This window comes from Lactuca virosa, chromosome 2 (genome assembly GCF_052849685.1).
Source record: "Lactuca virosa cultivar CGN04683 chromosome 2, Lactuca_virosa_CGN04683_v6, whole genome shotgun sequence".
Lineage (NCBI taxonomy): Eukaryota > Viridiplantae > Streptophyta > Magnoliopsida > Asterales > Asteraceae > Lactuca > Lactuca virosa.
Window position 1 is genome coordinate 256,265,987 of NC_136427.1, and position 22,663 is coordinate 256,288,649.

A 22,663-nucleotide genomic window follows, 5' to 3' on the forward strand; every position below is an offset into this window, starting at 1 on the left:
ACTTGAATTTATGAAGAGATATGCGTTAAGGCATCACGTGGTTGTAAAGAAGAGACATAGTCCATTATGTCAATGTCACGAACAAATAATTTGGTATTATCACAGCCAAATAATCGTTTGGCCTGATTTATATACACATTAAATGTATATTGTTAGTAAAACATAGAATCCGTATGTAGTTATTTAGTTACATATGAGAAGTAAGCCTAAATTTCAAATTTATATAGAAGATGAACAATGTGGATCGAAAACATCAAATCATTTTCATATAAGATTTAACATAAAAGTTCAAATGAATATATATACTCAAAATTGAAAAAGAAAAAAAAAAAACTTTTTTTTTTCTCTTTAAACCAAAACAAACCCAAATTCTGGATTTTGCCTATTTTCACTCCTACAAATCGAAAGAATCTTGCATGGGATAGGGAGGGTAAATATGTACTTATAACAAAGCTGGATTTTACGCTCTATTAGTTTGTATTGGGAGTGCAGACTTGTACAGTACAAGCATGAATTGCAAGGCGGTTTAGGTTTGTGGTCTACGAGACTGACCGGATCATTTTCAATCGATCCTTTGAGAGAGACTTCTCCAAAACCCGGTTCCGTAGAACGTCTCCCACATCTCATTTTCTAACTCGATTAAATCTTCGTCAGAGTCCATCGATTTCACAACTAACCGATCGGCCGCCGCCGTATGGAGGGAGAACTCCGTCCCATCGATGCTGATCCCGTCAACGCCATGCGTAGTTTGGATCAATACCCCTTTCTTCTTGAGCCGGCGGCGCCGCTTCTTTCTTAAAGCCTTCCGGCACAAACCCGCCGGAACCTTGTACACGGCCAACACCAAAAAGTTAACGACGGTGCAGGGGAAGCAGCAGACCACCGCTGCACATTCAGCTGTGGTTCCTCCGGCGACCTCGGCTAACCGGTGGTGACTACCTCGGGATGAACACTCCTCTGGATCTAACAAAAACTGCCGGCGTTCCATTGGAGATCGGTGGAAGGCGATCTGTTGTTTTTTCGTGACCATTAATCAAGACCCACCGATCAATTGAAGGACAAAATCCACACCTCCCAAGTCCCAGTTTCGTGTAGAATCAAACACCGTCCCACGAACGGGTTATACGACGTCGGAATGGGTGGGTTGGGGAGATTTCCCGGCCATATGGGATCTTCGTCGTGGGTATAAAAATGATAGGGCAAAATCACGACGAAGAACCAATTGGATCGAGGAAACGTTTAGATGGTATAAGTAATTATAGAAAAATATAGAAGGCTGATACAAATCTGATTTCCGAAATCGTCGGAAAACTATATTATTTATCAGCGTATTCGCCGGAAGCCACTGCGAGTTTTTATCAACTCCTCTCTCTCTCTCTCCCTCTCTCTCTCTCAGATAGATCAGTTTCTTTTTCTATAAACACTTATATAATTAAGAAGATATGAAGGGTGAGGTCGGATGAGAGAAGAAAATAGGGCCACCGTGTGTGTCTCTATGTGTTCATTTGGGTTAAGTGGTACGTGTAACGTAACCGATATATATCTTTTTGATGGAAAAATAAATTGTCGTTTTTGAGTTTATTTTTAAATATTTTAAAATAAAAACAAAATGATAATGCACTTACAATTAACACAAAATGGTTGATTACGTTAACCACCCAACGTAACCTCACACGATGACAAATCGTCTCTCTTCTTTAATTTGATATTGTCGTTCTTTTGCTGTTAATCATCGAGATGGTAAATCAATGGGAATCGGGGAGAGAAATTGGTATTTGGTGATCTTCTTTTTAAGAGATGAAATGTAGTTTTAAACCCAACTTTGAACACACTTACTAACCAAATGTAATACTACATAATTGAGTAAATGACAAATATAACCTAATCCTTTAATCATTTGTTAAGAAATAATATTAAAAAGATAAGTAGTCAAAGAAATCGCAAGTTGGTTCACGTGGCCTGCGATTTCACTTACTGGGTTCCGATTTACGGCCCATCTGCTATTTTGTAGAATTGTAGTCCATAACCCAAAGGATTTAAACCATAATAGAAAAACTTAGCCTCATTTTCATACTTTAAAACTTTAGGAATTCTCTCCGATTGCTAAGAAAAGTTTCTATCTAATAATGATGTATGTTATATAATCTTTAGTTCTTTTGTTTGTATTTTTTTAGTTATGGGTTCAAAAATTATCGTTTTTATAAAACCTTGTAGTTTATGTTTTTAAAACTTGTAAGTTATGCATGAAAATTTGTAATTTGGAAGAGAAGAAATTGCAAATGGCATACCCATATGTGAATGTACAAGTATGTAATCGCAAATGGTTCGAGAGCCTGATTCCCCTCCGCCTCTCCAACGAATGCCGTCAGTATGCTTCAAGATTCATCCTCCTTCGAGCAAAAATCATGCATAAATAAAGCCATGGTCAATGGTGTTGCAATGGTACGATGACAGATGGTGTAGAAAACGAACGGTGGTGGATGGGAGGTGTGTATTGACGATGGTAGCGATCCGGTTAAGGAGGGTGGTGACCTTAGTTGGTGTTTGGTAATTTAGGGTTTAGCATATCAGAGAAGATAGAGATAGTATCTGGTCTAGTTTAGCTTGGGGTGGGTGTATATCAGACGAATTTAAAATAAATAAAATAAAATAATAAAAAAAAAACATTCAACAAATAATAGAAAATTAAAATAAAAATACATAAGGGTATAATAGTTATTTTATTTTTAATACTATCAACTAAACACTCAACAAAACCAAACCAAAGAATTAATAACCAAGCGTGTTGAATACTCAAAATCATGAAAAATATATGGAGTATGGTTAATTACTCGTTGATTACTAAAAATCATGTATGACAGGGACCAAAAAAAAATGAAATTTACACATAAACATAAGATAACTTTGTCAATTATACAACATAAAATAAAACTACGATGGTTTGTCTAGTACAAGGTTTTTTGCTCATTCATAAAGTCCAATGATTAAAAAAAAATCATAGCTTTTGATGATATGTAGACAGAATCCAATACCGTTTGTTAAGTCTTTATCCATATGTGCACATTGCTAACAAAAAATTATTGGATCATTATATCCACGTTCAAGGTTTTGTGAAGTTAGGAGTACATATTTTGGTGTCTTTTAAAGTTTTACTATTTATAGCTTAATACATGTTATCTTCACTATTAATACACATTATTTGTCGAATATATATATATATATATATATATATATATATATATATATATATATATATATATATATATATATTTGTTTCAAAGAACAATAAAATTCTTTTAGCTTTCAATACTTGTGCCAAAATGGTAGCAAGTGAATGTTTTACATAAATTAAGATTGAAAAAATAATTAGACAAAAGAAAACAACACAATTTTCCCTATCATTCCCACCACCATCAACCACAATGAAGACAACCACCGATACGAGAAAAAAATTTATTGGATATATATTGAATTCCTGTAGTCTATGATCCCTTTATACATAACCTGCCAATTAAGAGGCATAGTCTTCCTGCATTTCTTTTTATCCCCGCAGAAGTCCTCCATGTCAACCATTGCCACCTTCGACCACTGGCTTTCTTTATAATTGGCTGATAAAACCTTTGATGCTTCATTGGAGAATCTCACCTTCTTCTTTGTTTGGCTCTTGGTGGGACCTAACATGCATCCAGAAACAATATAAACCCTTTAAATAATATGTTTAAATCATACAAATGATTAATTATCCTTTTAATTTTGCTTCTTTTTTAACATCTACCATCAAACGTTTCATGTACATAAGTCCCAAAACATGTATATAATTGGAAAAAGGGGGGAAAAGAGAGAAGAAAACGTCCACAAGGTGAAATACCCAATTCGAATTCCATCTTTTTCATAAAGTCGGAAAGAAGGTGTTTATGAAATTGGTGAGCAAGAAGCACAACGCTTCCGGATACAACAAAAACGGTCATGAACCCTGTCCTCAAAGCATCGTTAGCCATTTTTTTTTTGTCCAAAATTCTTTTCGATTCGGGGGTCTAAACCTACAAAAATGGGAATTGTTGGGGTTTAAAGAATTGAAAAATAGGGAAAACCATGATAAGGGAATTGAAAATTTAGCATTTTAAAGGGAAATGGTGGTGAAGAAACGATATGAGAAGAATGCAGAGGTTTATATGGGGTGACGATGGAAAGAAGGGCGGAGGATCCAAAAACCATTAGTTTTTATTTTATTTATTTTTAATTATAGTAATTTTATTTTGTGTTTTGGTGGTAACACAATCCACAAATGTTTGGTTTTAGCTCTTTTTTTCTTTTCTCTAATATATATATTGTTATTTTTATTAAAGGGAAGGGTTTATTTTATTAATTAGAAAAATAGTACAATTCAAGAGTGAGACTTCCAAGTCCCAACCAAAACAAATATGGACAAGCCCGTAGGGCATTACAGCTTACGAAACATATGATCAAAATAAAACCAACATAAATCCTTGAGAATTGAACAAGCTCTCATATTCGAAATACAAATTTTTTTAAACCAAGATATGTGCCCATATTTATTAGTCCATTGCAGCACATAGGGGGTATTAAGACATATTCGTAGGGGTCCAATGGTTCTTAGTCTATGATTGTGGCCATCAGCCCATCACCATGACCCGTTAAGTATGGGATCTCTTCGTCTCTATTCTAATATTAACGTTCATTGTGAACTCACAGGCCTCTAGAGTCTAGATGATACAATGCTACAAACTACTATTGCGACGGAAATTAGTGTCTTGAATACATTGCTAAATAACAATGGCTTGCGACGGACTACTTTACCGGCTGTGAATACTGCGCCTCTCCCATCTTTTCACCAGGGATAAAGTACCACTGGTATGTTTGCACCGATTGTAAAATTTCAAATTTTCAAACGCTTGAGGATCAAATTTTCGAACGTTCGAGGATAGATGACCGTTGAAGTTGCCGATTTATTTGATTATTTATTTATTTTTCTTTTCATATTTCATTTACCACTATAAATATAAACCTACAAATCAAAACCTATTCACTATTACAAATCTATATCCATCTTTATGTTTCTTTCATATATTTTTTAGAAAATCCTTTAAAAAAAGGCAAATTCATTACAAACTTGCAAGTTGTTGCTAACCGTTAGTCAGGCTCTTGTGACATTATGATAAGTGGTTATGAAGCGGAAGATGCTTCTCAGAGATAGTTGGGATGCAAACACCCGTCTAATGGCATACTATTTCAATTAAAATTCTGTTTACGGGGAACACTTATTCCGACGTCGATTTCGAATGACGAAACATTTATTTATCTGTATAGTTGGTGACGTTACTAACATTTCTGAATATATGAGACAACGTCGAGATGCAAGAGATGCAAATGATTTTTTCGAAAATACAGAAATGCATAGTTGCGGTTCGTCAACTAGCTTACGGTTCCGTTTCCGATGCATGGGACAAATATTTTCAAATGTCTGAGCGGATAGTTCGGGATAGTTTGGATGAGTTTTGCAGAAGCGTTGTCACTATTTACGATCCAAGGTATTTGTGTAAACCCACTTTTACTGATGTTCAACTATTATATGTTCATCATGCTAGTGTTCATGGTTTTCCTAGTATGCTTGGAAGTTTGGATTGTCTTCATTGGGCATGGGGTAGTTGTCCTAACGCATGACAATGACAATTTACACAGGGTGATAAAGGTCACCCCACAGTCATACTTGAAGTTGTTTGCGTCACAAGATCTTTGGATTTGACATGCATTTTTTTGTGCTCCCGGTTCAAACAACGATATTAATGTTTTAGACATGTTTCCCATATTCAATGGGTTTTGTGATGGGTCTGCACCTAACTGTCCATTTCAAGTACATGGAACGACGTACAGTTATGGGTATTATCTTGCTGATGGTATATACCCTGAATTTGTTGTGTTTGTGAAAATGCTAAAATGTCCAGGTGATCCAAAACGCATAAAGTATAAAACATTCCAAGACAAGGCTATGAAGGATGTCAAATGAGCGTTTGGAGTCCTCAAGAAGCGTTGACGCATACTACAACATCTGACACGTCCTCGAGCAGTGGAAAAGCTCGCTCGTATTATGTATGCTTGTATCATTTTACATAATATGATTTTAGAAGACGAGCACAAAATAATTTATCAATATTAAGCAAATGACAATGCGTCCTCAAGTATGTAACATCCGTTTCCTAGGTACTTTTCTTTTATAGCTTAAAGCATAAATTTCTTGCAAAATTGGTCCTTACACTAGGCATAGCGGGGCGTAGCTCATTAAACACATGCGAGGATTGCATGCTCTACGCAGTGTGTAACACCATCTACGCAGGGCGTAGATGTGCTATTGCTAAACCCTAATTTTTTTAGGGTTGAGACCCTATTTAAACAACTTAAGTCCCTTGAGGTCTTTTTCATGTTCAGCCTCCACTATCCCCAAATAGGCATTTCGAAACCCTAAGCCCTTGTGAGCTTGTTTGAGCCTTTTGTTGTGTTCTTGGTGTATAAAGTTCTTACCTTTATGATTCATTGGTTTAGATCTAGGTTAGCTTAGAGTTTTGCATGCTTTTGGGCCCATGGTTTTGGTTCTTGTGAGTAAAAGCTACTCCAGAGCTTATGATTGTCATATATTGTCATTTCTGAGGATTTTAAGTCATAAAAATATGATCTTGATGGTTGCTTTTCACCCATGCAAGGGTTTAGAGTCATTGGAGGATGTTAACGAACTGGGGTTGGGTTGCTATTAAGCGATTCGATCGCGATACTAATTGTAGGATCATACGATCCTATGTATGAAAAACGAACTGGATCGCAAACGGATTGTATTTGGGGTAGGATCGCGATTCGATCTGATCCTACCTTCTTTTTTTTTGCAAATGATATTTTTTTTACCACTTTATGTCTTTTACAACTTTTAACGAAAAATTAAATGTTTGAAATAATTTTCATGTTTTAAAATTATAAATTAAAATTATGTTTTATTTTGTGGGATCTTAGGATCCCGATCCCGATCTTGCAAACCTAAAAACGATCATACGTAGGATCTCGATCTTGACAACCTTGACTCTAATATCATTTGTTAGATATTCAGATGAGATGAAAACCATACAATTAAAAGATACAAAAACAAAAATAAAGAAGAAAAAAAAATCTATATAGTTCATACAGTTAAGGTAAACATTGTACCTCCATGAATAAACTAGAGAGATCTATTATTGATCTCGGGATGATGTTTACAATTACATTAAGCTTCTATATAAGAAAATTAGACAGAGACAAAATGAAATGGCATCTAAAAGATGTAAGACTATAACATATCATCACTCCTTGTTTGGTGCTTATATTATTCAACAACACAATTATGATGTGTGATACCCTTGAATCTCGTCATAAGTAATCAATCTCCACGACTAAATGAGATGAGGTCGACTCGACAATGTTAATTTAAGCCCACATTCAATTTGATGGCTCGATCAACCCCTTTGAAACATGGGAGCTAAACTCGAAAGCGAGTTTGGTGCTTGCATAGCTCAAATATGTACATCAATATTATGATCAATAAAGCACAACCAATTGAATGTATATTAGAAATATACTAAATAAAACAATCTTGATTTTAGATCGATTTGATATATAATCTGAATCTAAATACATACATAAAGTTTGGAAAGCTCGATTATAAGATTCAATTGAGCATTTATATATAATCTTGACTAGTTTATAACCCGTAGGAACCACGGTTACAAAATTAATTAAACTTTTATACTAAAAATTCAAAGTTATTAATCAATTATTTTAAATAAATTATTAATTAAGAGATGTTTTTAGTTATATAAAATTATAATCATTGATTTAAATTAATATGTGAAATTATATCATTTTATAATTTGTATTAATTTTATTTTAATTTTTAATTTAATGCTATTAATTTAATGTAGATAGAGTGAGAAAATTTAAAATTTAAAATATAAAATGAATAATCAATAGTTTGACAAATGATAAGTATTAATTAGGAGACATAATAAGGTGACACATGACAAAAGAAGAATAAAATATGCATTAATTAAGAGGTCTAATCAGGGGCGGATTTAGGCCGGGTCACCGGTGACACCGACAACCTCTAACTTTTCTGAGGCAGTGGAAATTTTTTCGAAATCTTTTAAAATTTTTATTTTTTCTACTATCGTGCAACCCCTACTGTGAAATCATGCGTCCGCCCCTGGGTCTAATAAGATGACACATGTCAAAAGGAGAATAAAACTATTCTTTTATTAGTTTTACTAGGTGTAAGACACGTATGTTATACGGGTTTGATAAAACAAAAAATCAAATATAAAAGTTGAAACAAAAATTTATTTAAATTTGTAATTTATTGGTTATTTTCAATTAAAATAATTGAGGTGTAAATATGATGTGTTAATTAAGAAAAAATAAAAAAATGAGAAAATGACAAATGGAAAAAACATTTATTCAAAAATACTAAAAAATGATATGTGTCCAAGTTAATGAGAAAGTGACACGTGACAAAATTATTTTCATTTATCAGGGCGGATTAGAATAGAATTAGAATTAGATTAGATTAGATTAGACATGGAGATTCTCAAACCCAAATCATTGAATGAATTCATATTTGTATGCATGTCAAGACTCAAGATTGATCGACTTTAACTTTATCGAACATAAATTACCACAAGGAGTGAGTCAATGAGATATAGTTCACCATAATACATGGTGAAGAGGGATGAGGGAAGAGGGAGAAAAAAATGGGATATGGTGGTAAATTGTTGATTTCGATTTCCATGTGCAATAGTCTATTCAATCATTGAAGTTGGTCAATTTCAATTTTCCATGTTAAATCTCATCATGGGTAAAGTGATTTACTTTATCGGTTTATCCCAAAGATGCAGTCATCTCGAAAAGGCAATGGCTTTCTTCACTTGGCTCTCTCGTGCCCGATCGTCTTGTAAACCCAGCAAATTCTTTCAAAACTCCTTCGTTCAGTCCAATCACACTGCTCGATCTCAATTTCAATCTCAATCACACATTCTAGAGAACACCATCATAGTCAACTCGAACAACAGCAACAAACAATCATGGAGGACTTCTTTGCTTCCGATTGTTCTCGCCGTCTCCGGCGGCTCACTTGCACTCCAGTTACAGAAAAACCCATCACTATGCGATTCCCCTAATCTCCAGGAAAGGTATTTCCGTTTTTCATCATCTTCATTTCGATGATTTCTGACTTGGGGCTTGGTTGTATTGGTTCAACTGAAATGGATTTTTTGAGCCTTTCAATTCCAGAAGTGGGCGTATTGGGGTCAAAGATAGCACGGAGCGTGTTGTGAAGGGCTCGTATAAGCCAGTCCCACCCGAGCTCATCACTGAACTCAAGGCCATATGTCAAGTACTCTATCATATCGTCCATTAATAATGTTTCAAATTTCTTCCTGCATTATAAGTTTGTTTATTGAAACCCTAATTACTTTCTATGGATTTTGTTACAAAACTATCACCAACTATTTATTTAGCAGTGTTATTCAATAGAGTTTGTGAACTATCTTGTTACAAAATTTACACCAACAAGGGGTGTTTTGTACTCGTTTAACAGGATAACATGACATTGGATTATGACGAAAGATATTTCCATGGGAAACCACAATACAGCTTTCACAAGGCAGTCAATATCCCGGATGTTGTTGTGTTTCCAAGGTCTGAAGATGAAGTGTCTAAGATTGTCCGATCTTGTAACAAACATAAGGTTTGATCATTGGCACGAAATTTAGAGCTAGTTGTATAAAAATGTATCAAAAGATATTTTGATTTGCACCCTATTAAGCACTTTCATGTTCCATATTCAGGTCCCTATTGTACCTTATGGTGGAGCTACATCAATCGAGGGTCACACTTTATCTCCTAATGGAGGTGTCTGCATTGACATGACCTTAATGAAAGTATGAAATACTCTTTCTTGTTGAAACCATGAACAACCTTGTGACATTGTTGGTTGATTTTTTAACATGTTGACTTACAGAATGTTAAAGCATTACATGTTGAAGACATGGATGTTGTTGTTGAACCTGGGATTGGATGGATGGAGCTTAATGAATACTTAGCACCTTATGGTCTATTCTTCCCTCTTGACCCTGGTGAGTTTCTACACTTCATACGTTGCAATCATGCATATTGAAATGGTGTTTCTTGTCATTTATGTTCAAATTTAGTTCAACAACAGTGTATATTTATCTCCCTAAATTTATATATATGAAAATTTGTTCAGATACATTCCATCATTCTTGTTTCACCTTTATCTGTATTTGGTGATTAAGGTGTATACATTTGTATTGGGTAGGACCTGGAGCAACCATTGGAGGGATGTGTGGGACACGTTGTTCTGGTTCTTTAGCTGTTAGGTAGACACTTTGTCTTGTATATTTATTATAAGACACCGTAAGAAGGAAACTGTTGCATTTAATTTATATTAAGCTTGTATTGCTAGTATCTTTTTTCACTATTTGTTCAACCCTATAGTATTCATCTAATTACCTTTCCTCCTCTTTACTTTTAGCTCTATTGGGAATTTTCGTTGTTGTTGTTAATATCAATATGGTAATTTATGGTTTTAATTTTGTGTATTTGAATCTATACATGTAGATATGGAACCATGCGTGACAATGTCATCAATCTAAAGGCTGTCTTAGCTGATGGAGAAGTTGTTAAAACAGCATCTCGTGCTCGAAAAAGTGCTGCTGGGTGAGTTTTAAAACTGTCATAATTCATTTATTTTATATATAACAAACAGCCCATTATATATATATATATATATATATATATATATATATATATATATATATATATATATATTGTGGGTATGAAGAAAAGATTATTAGTGTGGGTTTTTATATGATAAAAATTATGCAGATATGATCTTACACGGCTGATGATTGGAAGTGAAGGCACGTTGGGTGTGATAACAGAAGTTACATTGCGTCTACAAAAAATTCCAGAACATTCAATTGTAAGTTCATTCTACTGAAATTACTTAAAACTCCCTTTATGTTTATATTTATTGCCATTGCCATTATATGATAATGAATTGGTTGCAGGTGGCAATGTGCAATTTTCCTACAGTCAAAGATGCAGCTGATGTGGCAATAGCAGCTATGTTATCTGGCATACAAGTATGCTTTTTCCATTAGTTTTCAGCTCTGATTAAGTTAATAATATATAAATATTTTGCTTTACTTTGGTCCTGTTTTTGCCAGGTGTCAAGGGTGGAGCTGTTAGATGAGGTTCAAGTGAAGGCTGTTAATCTTGCTAATGGAAAAGACTTACCTGAATTTCCAACTTTGATGTTTGAATTTATCGGCACAGGTATTTAAAAAAAAAATCTTAAAATGGATAAATTTCTTTTAACAAGGTTGCTAATTTACTGTTTTACAGAAGCATATACACGTGAACAGACACTTATAGTTCAAAAGATTGTATCGGAGCATCGTGGGTCCGACTTTGTTTTTGCAGAAGACCCACAAGCTAAAAAGGAACTTTGGAAGGTTAGTTTACCTCTTTAATCTTCTTGATGATTTTTTACCTTTTAGTATCTTAATTGGATTTTTTTTTTCTAGATAAGGAAAGAAGCTCTGTATGCCTGCTTTGCAATGGCACCTGGTTTTGAAGCAATGACAACAGTTAATCTCTGTACCTTGTTTCTTTTGAATTTAAAATGTATGATGGTTGACCAGAAAAGTCAAAGCGTATCTATCTTCTTTTTGATATTTTATAATTTTCAGGATGTATGTGTTCCCTTATCACATCTTGCTGAAATAATTTCTAAATCTAAAGAAGTTCTAGATGCTTCATCACTGCTGTGGTATGTGATAATGTGACATGACATCTTTGGTCCATAAATGTATCTGTGTTTTACTTTTTTTAGGTTTCAGAAAGGAATTCATTGAAATATTTATAGTTTTTACTGTACACATTTGTTAACAGCACGGTGATTGCTCATGCTGGAGATGGTAACTTTCACACAGTGATTTTATTTGATCCAGCAGACGATGAACAACGTAAGGAGGCTGAAAGATTGAATAATTTTATGGTTCATGCTGCTTTATCAATGGAAGGTACTAATTTTTAATTATTTTCTATTAGTTTGTTTAATTACATTTACATGTGAAATTGTAACCCTCTCAGGTACATGTACTGGAGAACATGGCGTGGGTACTGGGAAAATGAAGGTATATATATATATATATATATATATATATATATATATATATATATATATATATATATATATATGAATTGACTCTAACAAGTAGTTTAATAAGATTGTTAGTTAGTTAAATGGTCTAAAATGCCCTTCTTCATTCATGGGTTGTATTTGTTTGCAGTATCTTGAGAAAGAACTTGGAACAGAGAATTTGAGGACGATGAAAAAGATAAAGGCTGCTTTGGATCCTAATGGCATTATGAATCCAGGAAAGCTTATTCCACCTCATATTTGCTTGTAATGTGGACCCTTGTTTATAGGTTATTACAAGTATACTTTACAACACATGACATGTAATTTGTAACAAAGAAAACTCAGTTGGCCTTGGGGCTGTGTACTTTATGATCAGCCACCACTTTTGCGTAGAGATTAGAACAATAATATTAAAAATAATAGAAAAACACAAATTTAGCATAATCCTTTAATCTTATTCCAAGAAAATAACCAAAACATTAAGAAATGACTCATATAGCCATTGAAATCCTCATGGTATTCGATTTTGTCATTTGGAGTTAGACTTATGAATTACGATTTCATCGAAAGTATATATATATAAAAAAAATCGAATTTTGCCATTTTGGTATGATGAAATCACAAATATCATTTGGCCTTTTACGATTTACTATGCGACCCCATATGCGATTTCCTCAATCTAATCGAAATGAGATTGTATGAGTGTCTAATGCGTAAGGTTTTTTTTTCTTAAAACCTTAAGTATTGTGTGCGCATGTTGAAATTACAACCCATAAAGCGAAATTGCACACCCATTAAATGTCACTTGCGATTTTAGTGGCTATTTGATTCATTTCTTAATTTTTTGATAAATTATTATAAAATTAAGTTAAATTTGTCATTTTCTTTAAAAATAATTGGTATAAATAAGGGCAATATACAGAAAAACATAACTATTTATCTACCAACATTCTCGAAAAACTCTTACATTTTGTTTATATGTAGCAAGAACCTTACATTTTTAGTTAGCTTTTACATTAACTTGAATATCTGATTTTTAATAAAATTACCGGTTGTTTTGTGATATGACATTTATCTTTTTCGTTTTTAGGTTCAAATGACGCTACCTCTTGTTTAAGGTAAAACGTGAGCAATATATTATTACTTAACGACTATTTACTCAAACAAAAGTAAGTGACATCACTTTTTTTTTATGTCGACTTAAAAACGAACAAGATATTTGGCTAAATCTAAAAGGTATTTAAAAATGTAAGGTTTTTCTGCATATAAATAAAATATAAGAGTTTTTCTAAATACGGGTAGATAAATGATTGTACTTTTCTACACTTTGCAGATGAAAATAAACTATTTATAGTTACCGATTCAAATTAAACGTGGTTGAAATTTAATATTATTATATGTAGGGCAGTAGGTCATACCACAAAACATTGTGGTTAATTGGTTATTCTATATACATGCTTGTATGTATTAACATGATAAAACATAAATACATAATCCTTTCAAATAAGAGCTATGAAAGTGATGAGTATGTATCATACGTCTCCTGAGTTCCGTACTCTACACTCCCCTGCACGAGCATCCAACCGTTGAGTTACAAAAAGCTGCAGTGTTATGTTGCACTTTGCTTTCTTTGTGCTCCTCCTTTCTTTTCTTTACTTCTGTTTTTCAAATAACTCCATGTTAAAATTGAAATAGAAAACTCAAGTGCCATCCAAACTATCTTAAGAACTTTGGCAAACTTGATCGCTATTATACAGTCTAATATTGATTTTACATAAGTTAAATAATGGCTTTTATGTAGGATTTCTTGAGATTATGTGATTTAATCATTTTCTCCGATTAATTTGACATTTGTTATACTTTAAAATCAACTTATTTATGCTCATTATTTATTGAAGTAGGTATAGAATGTAGTAAAAACGTTTTAATTATTTTATAATCAAAACTATATCTTTAATTATATAGTATAAGTTTGCACATATATCAACATATATACACGTTCCAAAATGAATAAAATTATTGTATTTTAGACACATTTGAAGGAGGAAAAAGTTAGTTGTAGACTTCGACTGTCCGACAGCTAACCCACGAACACAGAATCAATCACTATATGCAGTCCCACCACAACTTCTTTACATATCCGAAAATAATATTTTTATTTTTCGAATATCCAAAAGATATTTGATAATAAATAAAAAAATTAAAAAAACCTAGGGTTTCGTATTCTCTCAACCATCTAACTTCCAATTTTCCCCAATCATTTCCACGATTTTCACGAACGAATTCGCTCCCGCTTTTTCCTCCTACATAAAACTTTTCAGCAAATTTCGTCTCTGGCTATCGGCGCAAGTGCCGACCCCCTACGGGCCCTTGATTTCCGCGTGAAAAATCGTTCAAGGTAACATTATCTTCTTCAATTAGATCAAGAACTTATCGGATTATATGCAACTGTAATGGTATTTCCTTTTCAGTAACAGCTTGTGATTGTGTTGACCTTAATTTGTAGTTAGAAACGTACGTGCTGTTAAATTCTTAATCATGATCGCGATTGCTCTATGTTTTGATTCAAGTTGTGTGATAATTACAGGGTCCAGTTGTCGTTTACTTTTATCTCAGTAGACTGATAATTCGCCGGGGAAGTGAAACTTTGTGTACTGTAAACGATCGGGTTCAGGAATCTTCGATCGGTAGGTGTTTTTTTTTTTTGTTACTTCTAGGCTGATTTGATGAACACCTGCTCTGAATATGGAATCTGAGATTGAGCAGCCTGCGGCGACTGTAGTCAAATGGTGTGATTGTGGATCTGATTGTTGTTCTGCAAAACTTGACAATATTGGGCCATGGATACGCACTACTAAAAGAAAAGTTGATGAGATAGATGACAATAAATTCATCATACCCGGTCTTTCAATTCCACAAGTGGCTCGTGTTGACATTGGAAATGAATGTGCTGCTCTTCGAGAGATGGTTAGTAACCAACAACAAACAATTCAAGATTTGTCAGATGAACTGGATGAGGAAAGAAACGCAGCTTCCTCAGCTGCTAATGAGGCCATGTCAATGATCTTGAGGTTACAGAGTGAAAAAGCTGAAATCCAAATGGAAGCCCGCCAATTCAAACGCTTTTCAGAGGAGAAGATGGCTCATGATCAAGAAGAGCTCATGGCAATGGAGGATTACTTGTATGAAAAAGAACAGACCATACAAGCTTTGACTTGTGAGGTCCATGCATATAAACACAGGATGCTGAGTTTGGGTCTCACAGAATCTGAAATAGAAGGGGACAACAATGGTTTACCACTCATTAATGGCAGTGAAGCAAACTTAGAGAACCAATTTGAGTATAATTACCCTCCTCTAAAATGCAGTGTGAATGAACATCATGGTGAAACAGAAGTTGAGAATGAAACAGCTGATATAGAAGAAAGGATTGATGAATTGGAGAGAAGTCCTAAGCATAGTCCAGTACGCGAGATATATACTGTTGACACTATTCGTAATGATGCATCTTTTGATTATGATCCGAAGGCTAATCTTGCTACATATGATGATCTTAATGTTTCTAGAAATGAGTCATCATATGGTGGTATTGGGGATACAGATGTTAAGAAGTTGTATGCAAGGCTTCATTCACTTGAGGCAGATAGAGAATCCATGAAGCAGGCACTCATATCCATGAGGACTGATAAAGCACAATTGGTATTGTTGAAAGAAATTGCTCAACATTTGTATAAAGACATGGCACCACCACCAAGCAGGATGCCTGTTAAGAAGCCATCCATATTTAGGAAATTTTCCTTTATCATGCTGTTCAAGGTAATATTAGATCTTTCTACAATTGGTTAAACATCTTTTTAGTTTTTAGCTCTTTTGGTCAAACTTTTACTTACATTTTTCATCTTCATCTCTTTTGCTCAGTGGATTGCATCATTTCTTTTTTGGAGGAGAGCACATCGAAGCAAGTAAGTTGCATTCCATGTCTTGTTCTTCCATTATCTTTAAGTGTTTTATTTGCTCAAAATCACAGTTTTTGTATTTTTTTCTTTATTTTTTTTTTCAGATACATGTTTGGTATGTCAGCGAACAATGTGGGATTGCGAATGGTGATAGACAAAGGACCTCAGATAGGGCAATGGAGGTGTCTTTCAAGAACGCGGTTCTTGAAATATTGATCTCTAGTTTGGAGTTTAAACCTGGTTTGAACATCTACATCACACTTTGATTTTTAGTTTTTTTTCTTAGAAAAAATTCCGATTATTTTCTTCTTATGGTATTTCTTGGTGAAGTGGGTTTGCATATGATTTGTTGAGAATTGGAGTGGTTTACATGTTGCTTAGTGTTGTGGATACATATGTAGTGGTAGGAGATTGCTGGCTTGTAAGATTGCAATGTTTGATGCATGAATATAATGTGGAAATTAGATTGTGTTTGTTCAATTGGATCCTTGGAAATGTAAAAGAGGGGAGATTAAAGGGTGAGTTGACATCATAATAAATATACAAAAGTGATCCCAGATTTACATCACTCATAAAGGGCATGAACGAAGATTACCATTTTTACTTGAAGAGACTTTGCATACTGTTCTAACCAATCATGCTGTCTTATGGGAAATATTGGTACTCACTCTTGACTGGGCACCTCTTTCTTTTGATTCTGATTGAACATGCTAACAACGATTGTGGAAAACGAATAGGATTGAAATAATAGTCAACCTAGATACCAACAAACAATATTTAAACAATCGACCAAATATAAATAAATACTAACATAAATGTGTTTAGTTACGCTATTGATATATATTATATGTCCATAAGACAAGATGAGTTCTTTTTACTCTAACGACAACCAAAACCGAGAAATTACAAGCATCAAACAAAATACAACATATTGCTAAACTGTAACCCTATTAAATCGCCAATCGAACGTGATTACAAACTGTTTGTTGAGCCTTCTAAATCAAAACAATTTGCCTCGATAAAAGACCCTGAAATAATCAATCACTAAACTAATAAACTAGAACTCTAGGAACCCTTAGGGGTATTGACCAGACCGGTCATCTGCGTGACTGATTGGTCAAGTGGGAGGCAGGTGTGTTCAACGTAAGGTGTCAAACCCTGTCCATTGAAGGTGATGAAGTGGTAAATTTTTATGAGACTGTCTGCGGAGGATTGGTCCGCATGTTTGACCTCATAATTCCATCGGGGTCTCTCTTGGTTCATGCAAATTAAAAAGGAAAATCATCAAAACTCAATATGATGATGAAGGTAGCATTGGTTCTTGAGTTGCAATCTCAAGTACTTCACATTTGCATATAAAAATCAAATGAAATACTAGATGTTGGGCCGAATTGAGTATATTTTTGTTTGTGGAATAATTAGAACAAAGAAAAATATGATAATAATTCCAAATAAAGTATGTTTCTTGATACTTGAATGCGTTTATAAGGAGAAAAATGCTTAATCACTAAATAACTAGACTTATCTCTTACTTACAAACTACTCCTTAGACTTTAACGTAAGTCGTCAGAAAATTACTAAAACTCAACCTTGACTTATAATTAAATCAACCTTTATTTTAATTACAATTGCCAAGCCATTTTACTGAGCTCGAATACCATACCTTGGATAATGAACCCATATCCACTCTAACCTTTTTGAGTCGATTAAGTCTTTCACACCAACCAAAGGCCTAACGAGTTTAACTAACTTTTTCATGATCTCTACTAAACCTTTCGCTACCTTAGCACGCTTATCAGACCATGTACAAACCCTATATACCTGTGTTTTGGCAAATGCTCTTAACCGTACACATACGTAAAATGTCGAACGATGTGATCCTCTACCCGATAAACCAAAAGCCCCTCTTGTTGAGCCCTTGAGTTTCATCCATCGAGATCATCGTGAATAAACGGTCCTGTGTAGCACGACGGGTGAAAGCTTTTCTTTGTAGTCAACCCCCACCATTGATAAAGGGGACCACTTGAAGACAATCAACATAACTTAGGGAGCAAGCTTGGAATAGCAACCGCTAACTGGGAGCACACGTAGGACATGAAATGACGTTATCTATGCATGTGTGGCAATAAAACCTACTACTAGGGGTTAGTCTCCAAATAAGCACCTAGAAAATAAACTTTAAGCCCTACAAAGCCAAAAATAAACATGAGACCTTTTAAACCAAAAGTGAAAAGTTTGTTATGATACAATATAATTTCTCCCATCAATACTATTGCATAGTGATGTTTTTATTAATCCAAAACGAAAGTAACAAACATTGATTTGATGTGTTCAAGAACAAACCAAAAATAAGAGCGGGTTCGTCAAATTATAGGATCATGAGTCGAATTAAAAGTACTTACTTTTAGTTTGATTGAGGTGTTTCAAATTTTTGTATGGTTGAATCTCATCTTGCTCGACCCGAGCGCGTATGAGTATGACCCATACACTAACCCTACCCTAATTCCATAAAAATGGTGTGAGAAGTAGACATTCTCTACCAGTGGTGGTGGTGGTAGTAAGGATGACTGTTTTCGATGTTGACCTACGATATTAGAAAAAAGAAAATAACAAATAGATATTGTAAAAATTGTCTTCTCGGTATGACTAGGGGTGACAATTTATGACACGACACGACAAAAATACACGACACGAAACGAAATTTCGACGGAACTGAAATTTGAATTTGTGTCAAGTGTAAAAAACATGATGTCGTGTCGTGTCGTGTTCGTGTTCAAAATTCGACACGAAAGTGACACAATTTAACATTTATTTGTCGTGTTATGTATGATTAAGTATTAATTAAATAACTAATTATTATTTTATGTTATCTTTGTCGTGTCGTGTCGTGTTTGTCGTTTTATAATTGGTTCGTTTCCGTGTTAGTTAAAAGAAACACGGCATCGTGTCGTGGTGTTACATAAAACCTTGTCGTATCGATTCAGACAAAAACAAGACACGATTGCCCGATTTGTTGGCCCAAGGTATGACCCCTACGTGTAGCACAAATAAACAAAGAGGTTAAAGTTGCAACTAAAAAAATAGTCCAAGGGTTGTTTCTGCAAATCACTCTATCCATTCTTCATATCTCAAACGGATATGGACTTGGTGTCATCGATTTCTCCTGGTCAACTCAGGTTGTAAGTTCTAAATCGATCACAATTTTAACCATCTTCTCCATGTTTTCCTCCTACATTTTATTTTTCTTTCCCTACATATCATTTCTCTTTCAGTTCCCAATTTGACGCGAGTTTTTTGGGTTTCTGACTTGTTCTGTTTCAATTTCTACATAATTTAATCAATGGCTTTTATCATTCCATTCTCCGTTAATTTTGAGAGTTCCATAATCCATAAGAATTTACAGGGACCACGAAAGTGCCTGAGATTGATAATTCGTCTAGTAAAATTACACCACTCACCTGCGGTATTGGGCTTATTGCGTAAGATCGAAACGCAAAACTTCCTTCTCAACGGCATTGCCAAATTATCAAATTTGCTAATTGAACAAGAACATCCGATGCAAATCTACACATTGATATTGAATCGGGGTAGCTATTCGGCATCTGTATAATTCTGGAATGGGAAACAAAAACGCCGCTCCCGCAAAAACTGGGTTTTTTGAATCGATTTTAGGGGGCCCTAAGAAACGGCAGAAGACTAAGAAAAATAGGAAGAGTCGCAATGCCAAGGGGTCGGACGTATCACCGGAAGTCTCTAGTGGCGGATCTCAACATGGATCCATATTGCAGAGGAAAACAGGGAACATGAAGGAGCATTATACATTGGGTAGGGAATTAGGGCAAGGTCAATTCGGGACGACGTTTTTATGCGTGGAAAAGAGTACTGGAAAGGAATTCGCTTGTAAATCGATCGCCAAGAGGAAGTTGGTAATGGAAGAGGAGATAGAGGATGTTAGAAGGGAAATACAGATAATGCACCACATGGCAGGACACCCAAATGTGATCTCCATTGTCGGCGCTTATGAAGATGCGGTTGCGGTTTATCTTATCATGGAGCTTTGCGCCGGAGGGGAGCTGTTTGATCGGATCGTAGAACGAGGGCATTATACAGAGAAGAAGGCAGCTGATCTTTCTAGGGTCATTGTCGGGGTTGTGGATGCATGCCATTCTTTAGGTGTTATCCACAGAGACTTGAAGCCTGAAAATTTTCTCTTTTTCAGCGAGGAAGAAGATTCGCTACTTAAATCAATCGATTTTGGGCTTTCCGTCTTCTTTAAGCCAGGTATTTGAACCTAAAATAGTCTTTGATCAAAATAAACACGATTAAAGAAGATATTTTTAATCTATATTTAGTGTATAATCGATTCAGGTGAAAAGTTCACCGATACAGTCGGGAGTGCTTACTATATGGCACCTGAGGTCCTGCGAAAAAAATATGATCAAGGGTGTGATGTCTGGAGCGCTGGTGTTATCATATATATACTACTATGTGGGGTCCCACCTTTTTGGGATGGTGAGTTCCGTTTAATGTTTCTGTAATAAGTAATAACCCGACCCGAATCTAAAAAAGTGGTCTGAAACAGAAATGGAAGCTGGGATATATCAGCAGGTGTTGAATGGTGAACTTGACCTTGAATCAGACCCATGGCCAAGTATATCTGAAAGTGCAAAAGATCTTCTTAGAGGAATGCTCGTAAGAAACACCAAAAAGAGGATGACAGCAAGTCAAGTTCTGAGTGAGTATCAACTACTTAAACTCTCCAATTTCTTTGGATATTTTTTTTATTTTGAGTTTCCAATTCTATATTCTCATGTAATGTAGATCACCCATGGATTCAAGCTGATGGTGTTGCTCCAGATAAGCCTCTTGATACTGCTGTTCTATCTCGCTTGAAGCAGTTTTCTGCCATGAACAGAATCAAGAAGATAGCCATAAAAGTAAGTTTTATTATATATATTATATTTACCATTTTTGCTTAAAGATTGAGATTAGTTTAGTGATTTGAACAGGTTATTGCTGAGAGTCTATCTGAAGAGGAGATTGCTGGATTGAAAGAGATGTTCAAGATGATGGACACAGATGGCAGTGGTCAAATCACATTAGAGGAATTAAAGGAAGGGTTGGTAAAAGCAGGCGCCAACTTTAAGGATTTAGACATGAACAAACTTATGGAAGCGGTAGGTAATTCACATTAACTACAATAATTGATTAATTTCCATGAACGCCTGCAAAACTGTAAAAAAACCCTAAACCGAATCCAAATTAAATTGCAGGCGGATATCGACAACGATGGAACGATAGACTATGGGGAGTTTACAGCAGCGATGCTGCACTGTAATAAAATCCAGAAGGAGGATCATTTGTTTGCTGCTTTCTCGTATTTTGACAAAGATGGGAGTGGATACATCACCGTAGAGGAGCTTCATCAGGCGTGTGAGAAATTTGGTTTGGGTGATATACCACTTGATGAAATCATGAACGAAGTCGACCAGGACAATGTACACACATGTTCTTATTCTTCAAACTTATCATCTTTCTGTGACAGTATTAGTATTTAACCTCTTTTGGTGTTATAGGATGGGAGGATCGATTACAGTGAATTTGTGGATATGATGGAAGAACGTGATTTTGGGATGAGCATCAAAACATAAGAGGAACGTCTTCATCATTATAGTTAGCTTTATAACCGGATTATGTTAAATTCTTATAGGTTTTTTTCCTTTTTTTTTTTTTTAATTATTCTTGTTAAAAAGTTGAAGTGTAAATCGTCTGTATGTAATTATATCTTTATTTTAATCAAAATAAAATAACCTTGGTTATTAAGTCCTTATCTTTTGAAAATATAGCGACTATCCATGTAAAAAAATAACAATGACACTAAGAAATGACTTGCTATAGGTCATTTGGGGGAAAAACCGATCCTAAACCTAAAAATTCAGTATTCAGCTTTTGAAACCTATTCGGTTTGGTTTTGGAGTGGGTTCGGTTTTCGGTTTCTGGCATTGGTTTTTTGGTTTCAACCCATAGGTTGTTGGGTTTTAGGTTTTAAACATGTGTTTTTTGTTTTAATCCATTTTCCAGCAATTACGATTTATTTTTCTAATTACAATCTAAGTCGTCTTAAAGGTAGATGAAATTAATTTGCTTTTGTAACATATATTACTTGTAATTCCTAACAATATTGGAGTAATAGTTTATATCTTAAGTCAAGCTACATTTTGATTTTAGTTTTGGAGATGATAGGAAAACATACATATTTTAAAACAATTTGTTTATGAACTTAGAAAGATAATAGTTTAACGAGTTGGTAACCAACTCTGTACTAAGGCTATGTTTAGTAGATTATCTCAAAAACTAATTGTTAGAGAAATTGGTAACTAAAAAACTAGTCGATAAAAATAGTGTTTGGTAAAATTAGCTTATAAACTAGCTAGAAAATATAAAT

At 34.5% G+C, this 22,663-nt stretch overlaps 4 protein-coding genes across 6 annotated transcripts; 3 read left to right on the forward strand and 1 right to left on the reverse strand.

The window, feature by feature from the left end:
• Positions 1 to 240: 240 nt before the first annotated feature.
• Positions 241 to 1,497, reverse strand: LOC145160823 (uncharacterized). The gene has a single exon (XM_079080170.1). It carries the CDS (start codon positions 1,028 to 1,030, stop codon positions 563 to 565), a length of 468 nt encoding a protein of 155 aa, XP_078936296.1. The 5' UTR covers positions 1,031 to 1,497; the 3' UTR covers positions 241 to 562.
• Positions 1,498 to 8,756: 7,259 nt separating this feature from the next.
• LOC145160824 (FAD-linked oxidases family protein) lies at positions 8,757 to 12,654 on the forward strand. Of its 2 annotated transcripts, none has more exons than XM_079080172.1 (16): positions 8,757 to 9,221; positions 9,325 to 9,424; positions 9,629 to 9,778; positions 9,879 to 9,971; positions 10,052 to 10,166; positions 10,370 to 10,430; positions 10,672 to 10,770; positions 10,939 to 11,035; positions 11,124 to 11,198; positions 11,283 to 11,391; positions 11,461 to 11,570; positions 11,643 to 11,705; positions 11,808 to 11,887; positions 12,010 to 12,140; positions 12,211 to 12,254; positions 12,411 to 12,654. In XM_079080172.1, exons 1-16 carry the CDS (start codon positions 8,869 to 8,871, stop codon positions 12,528 to 12,530), a joined length of 1,800 nt encoding a protein of 599 aa, XP_078936298.1. In that variant the 5' UTR covers positions 8,757 to 8,868; the 3' UTR covers positions 12,531 to 12,654. The 2 variants fall into 2 exon arrangements, with proteins under 2 accessions (XP_078936298.1, XP_078936297.1); XM_079080171.1 differs by having other exon boundaries at positions 8,759 to 9,221; positions 9,322 to 9,424.
• Positions 12,655 to 14,449: 1,795 nt separating this feature from the next.
• Positions 14,450 to 16,698, forward strand: LOC145160826 (myosin-binding protein 7-like). The gene is made up of 4 exons (XM_079080175.1): positions 14,450 to 14,660; positions 14,850 to 16,078; positions 16,181 to 16,224; positions 16,323 to 16,698. Exons 2-4 carry the CDS (start codon positions 15,008 to 15,010, stop codon positions 16,432 to 16,434), a joined length of 1,227 nt encoding a protein of 408 aa, XP_078936301.1. The 5' UTR covers positions 14,450 to 14,660; positions 14,850 to 15,007; the 3' UTR covers positions 16,435 to 16,698.
• A 2,677-nt stretch (positions 16,699 to 19,375) lies between these two features.
• Positions 19,376 to 22,041, forward strand: LOC145160825 (calcium-dependent protein kinase 20-like). Of its 2 annotated transcripts, XM_079080173.1 has the most exons (7): positions 19,376 to 20,499; positions 20,587 to 20,730; positions 20,801 to 20,953; positions 21,040 to 21,155; positions 21,228 to 21,395; positions 21,492 to 21,716; positions 21,795 to 22,041. In XM_079080173.1, the coding sequence occupies exons 1-7, from the start codon at positions 19,836 to 19,838 to the stop codon at positions 21,867 to 21,869; spliced, it is 1,545 nt and encodes a 514-aa protein (XP_078936299.1). In that variant the 5' UTR covers positions 19,376 to 19,835; the 3' UTR covers positions 21,870 to 22,041. The 2 variants fall into 2 exon arrangements, with proteins under 2 accessions (XP_078936299.1, XP_078936300.1); XM_079080174.1 differs by lacking the exon at positions 21,795 to 22,041 and having other exon boundaries at positions 21,228 to 21,399; positions 21,492 to 21,665.
• Positions 22,042 to 22,663: the final 622 nt, after the last annotated feature.

Bases quoted from the DNA above. Each gene is read 5' to 3' on its own strand.
- LOC145160826 (XM_079080175.1), top strand. From the start codon at position 15,008: ATGGAATCTGAGATTGAGCAGCCTGCGGCGACTGTAGTCAAATGGTGT. The intron at 16,079-16,180 runs GTAATATTAGAT...TCTTTTGCTCAG, and splicing joins CCTTTATCATGCTGTTCAAG to TGGATTGCATCATTTCTTTT. The intron at 16,225-16,322 runs GTAAGTTGCATT...TTTTTTTTTCAG, and splicing joins AGGAGAGCACATCGAAGCAA to ATACATGTTTGGTATGTCAG.
- LOC145160823 (XM_079080170.1), bottom strand. From the start codon at position 1,030: ATGGTCACGAAAAAACAACAGATCGCCTTCCACCGATCTCCAATGGAA.
- LOC145160824 (XM_079080171.1), top strand. From the start codon at position 8,869: ATGTTAAATCTCATCATGGGTAAAGTGATTTACTTTATCGGTTTATCC. The intron at 9,972-10,051 runs GTATGAAATACT...GTTGACTTACAG, and splicing joins TTGACATGACCTTAATGAAA to AATGTTAAAGCATTACATGT. The intron at 11,706-11,807 runs GTTAATCTCTGT...TATAATTTTCAG, and splicing joins GTTTTGAAGCAATGACAACA to GATGTATGTGTTCCCTTATC.
- LOC145160825 (XM_079080173.1), top strand. From the start codon at position 19,836: ATGGGAAACAAAAACGCCGCTCCCGCAAAAACTGGGTTTTTTGAATCG. The intron at 20,500-20,586 runs GTATTTGAACCT...TAATCGATTCAG, and splicing joins TTCCGTCTTCTTTAAGCCAG to GTGAAAAGTTCACCGATACA. The intron at 21,156-21,227 runs GTAAGTTTTATT...TGATTTGAACAG, and splicing joins TCAAGAAGATAGCCATAAAA to GTTATTGCTGAGAGTCTATC.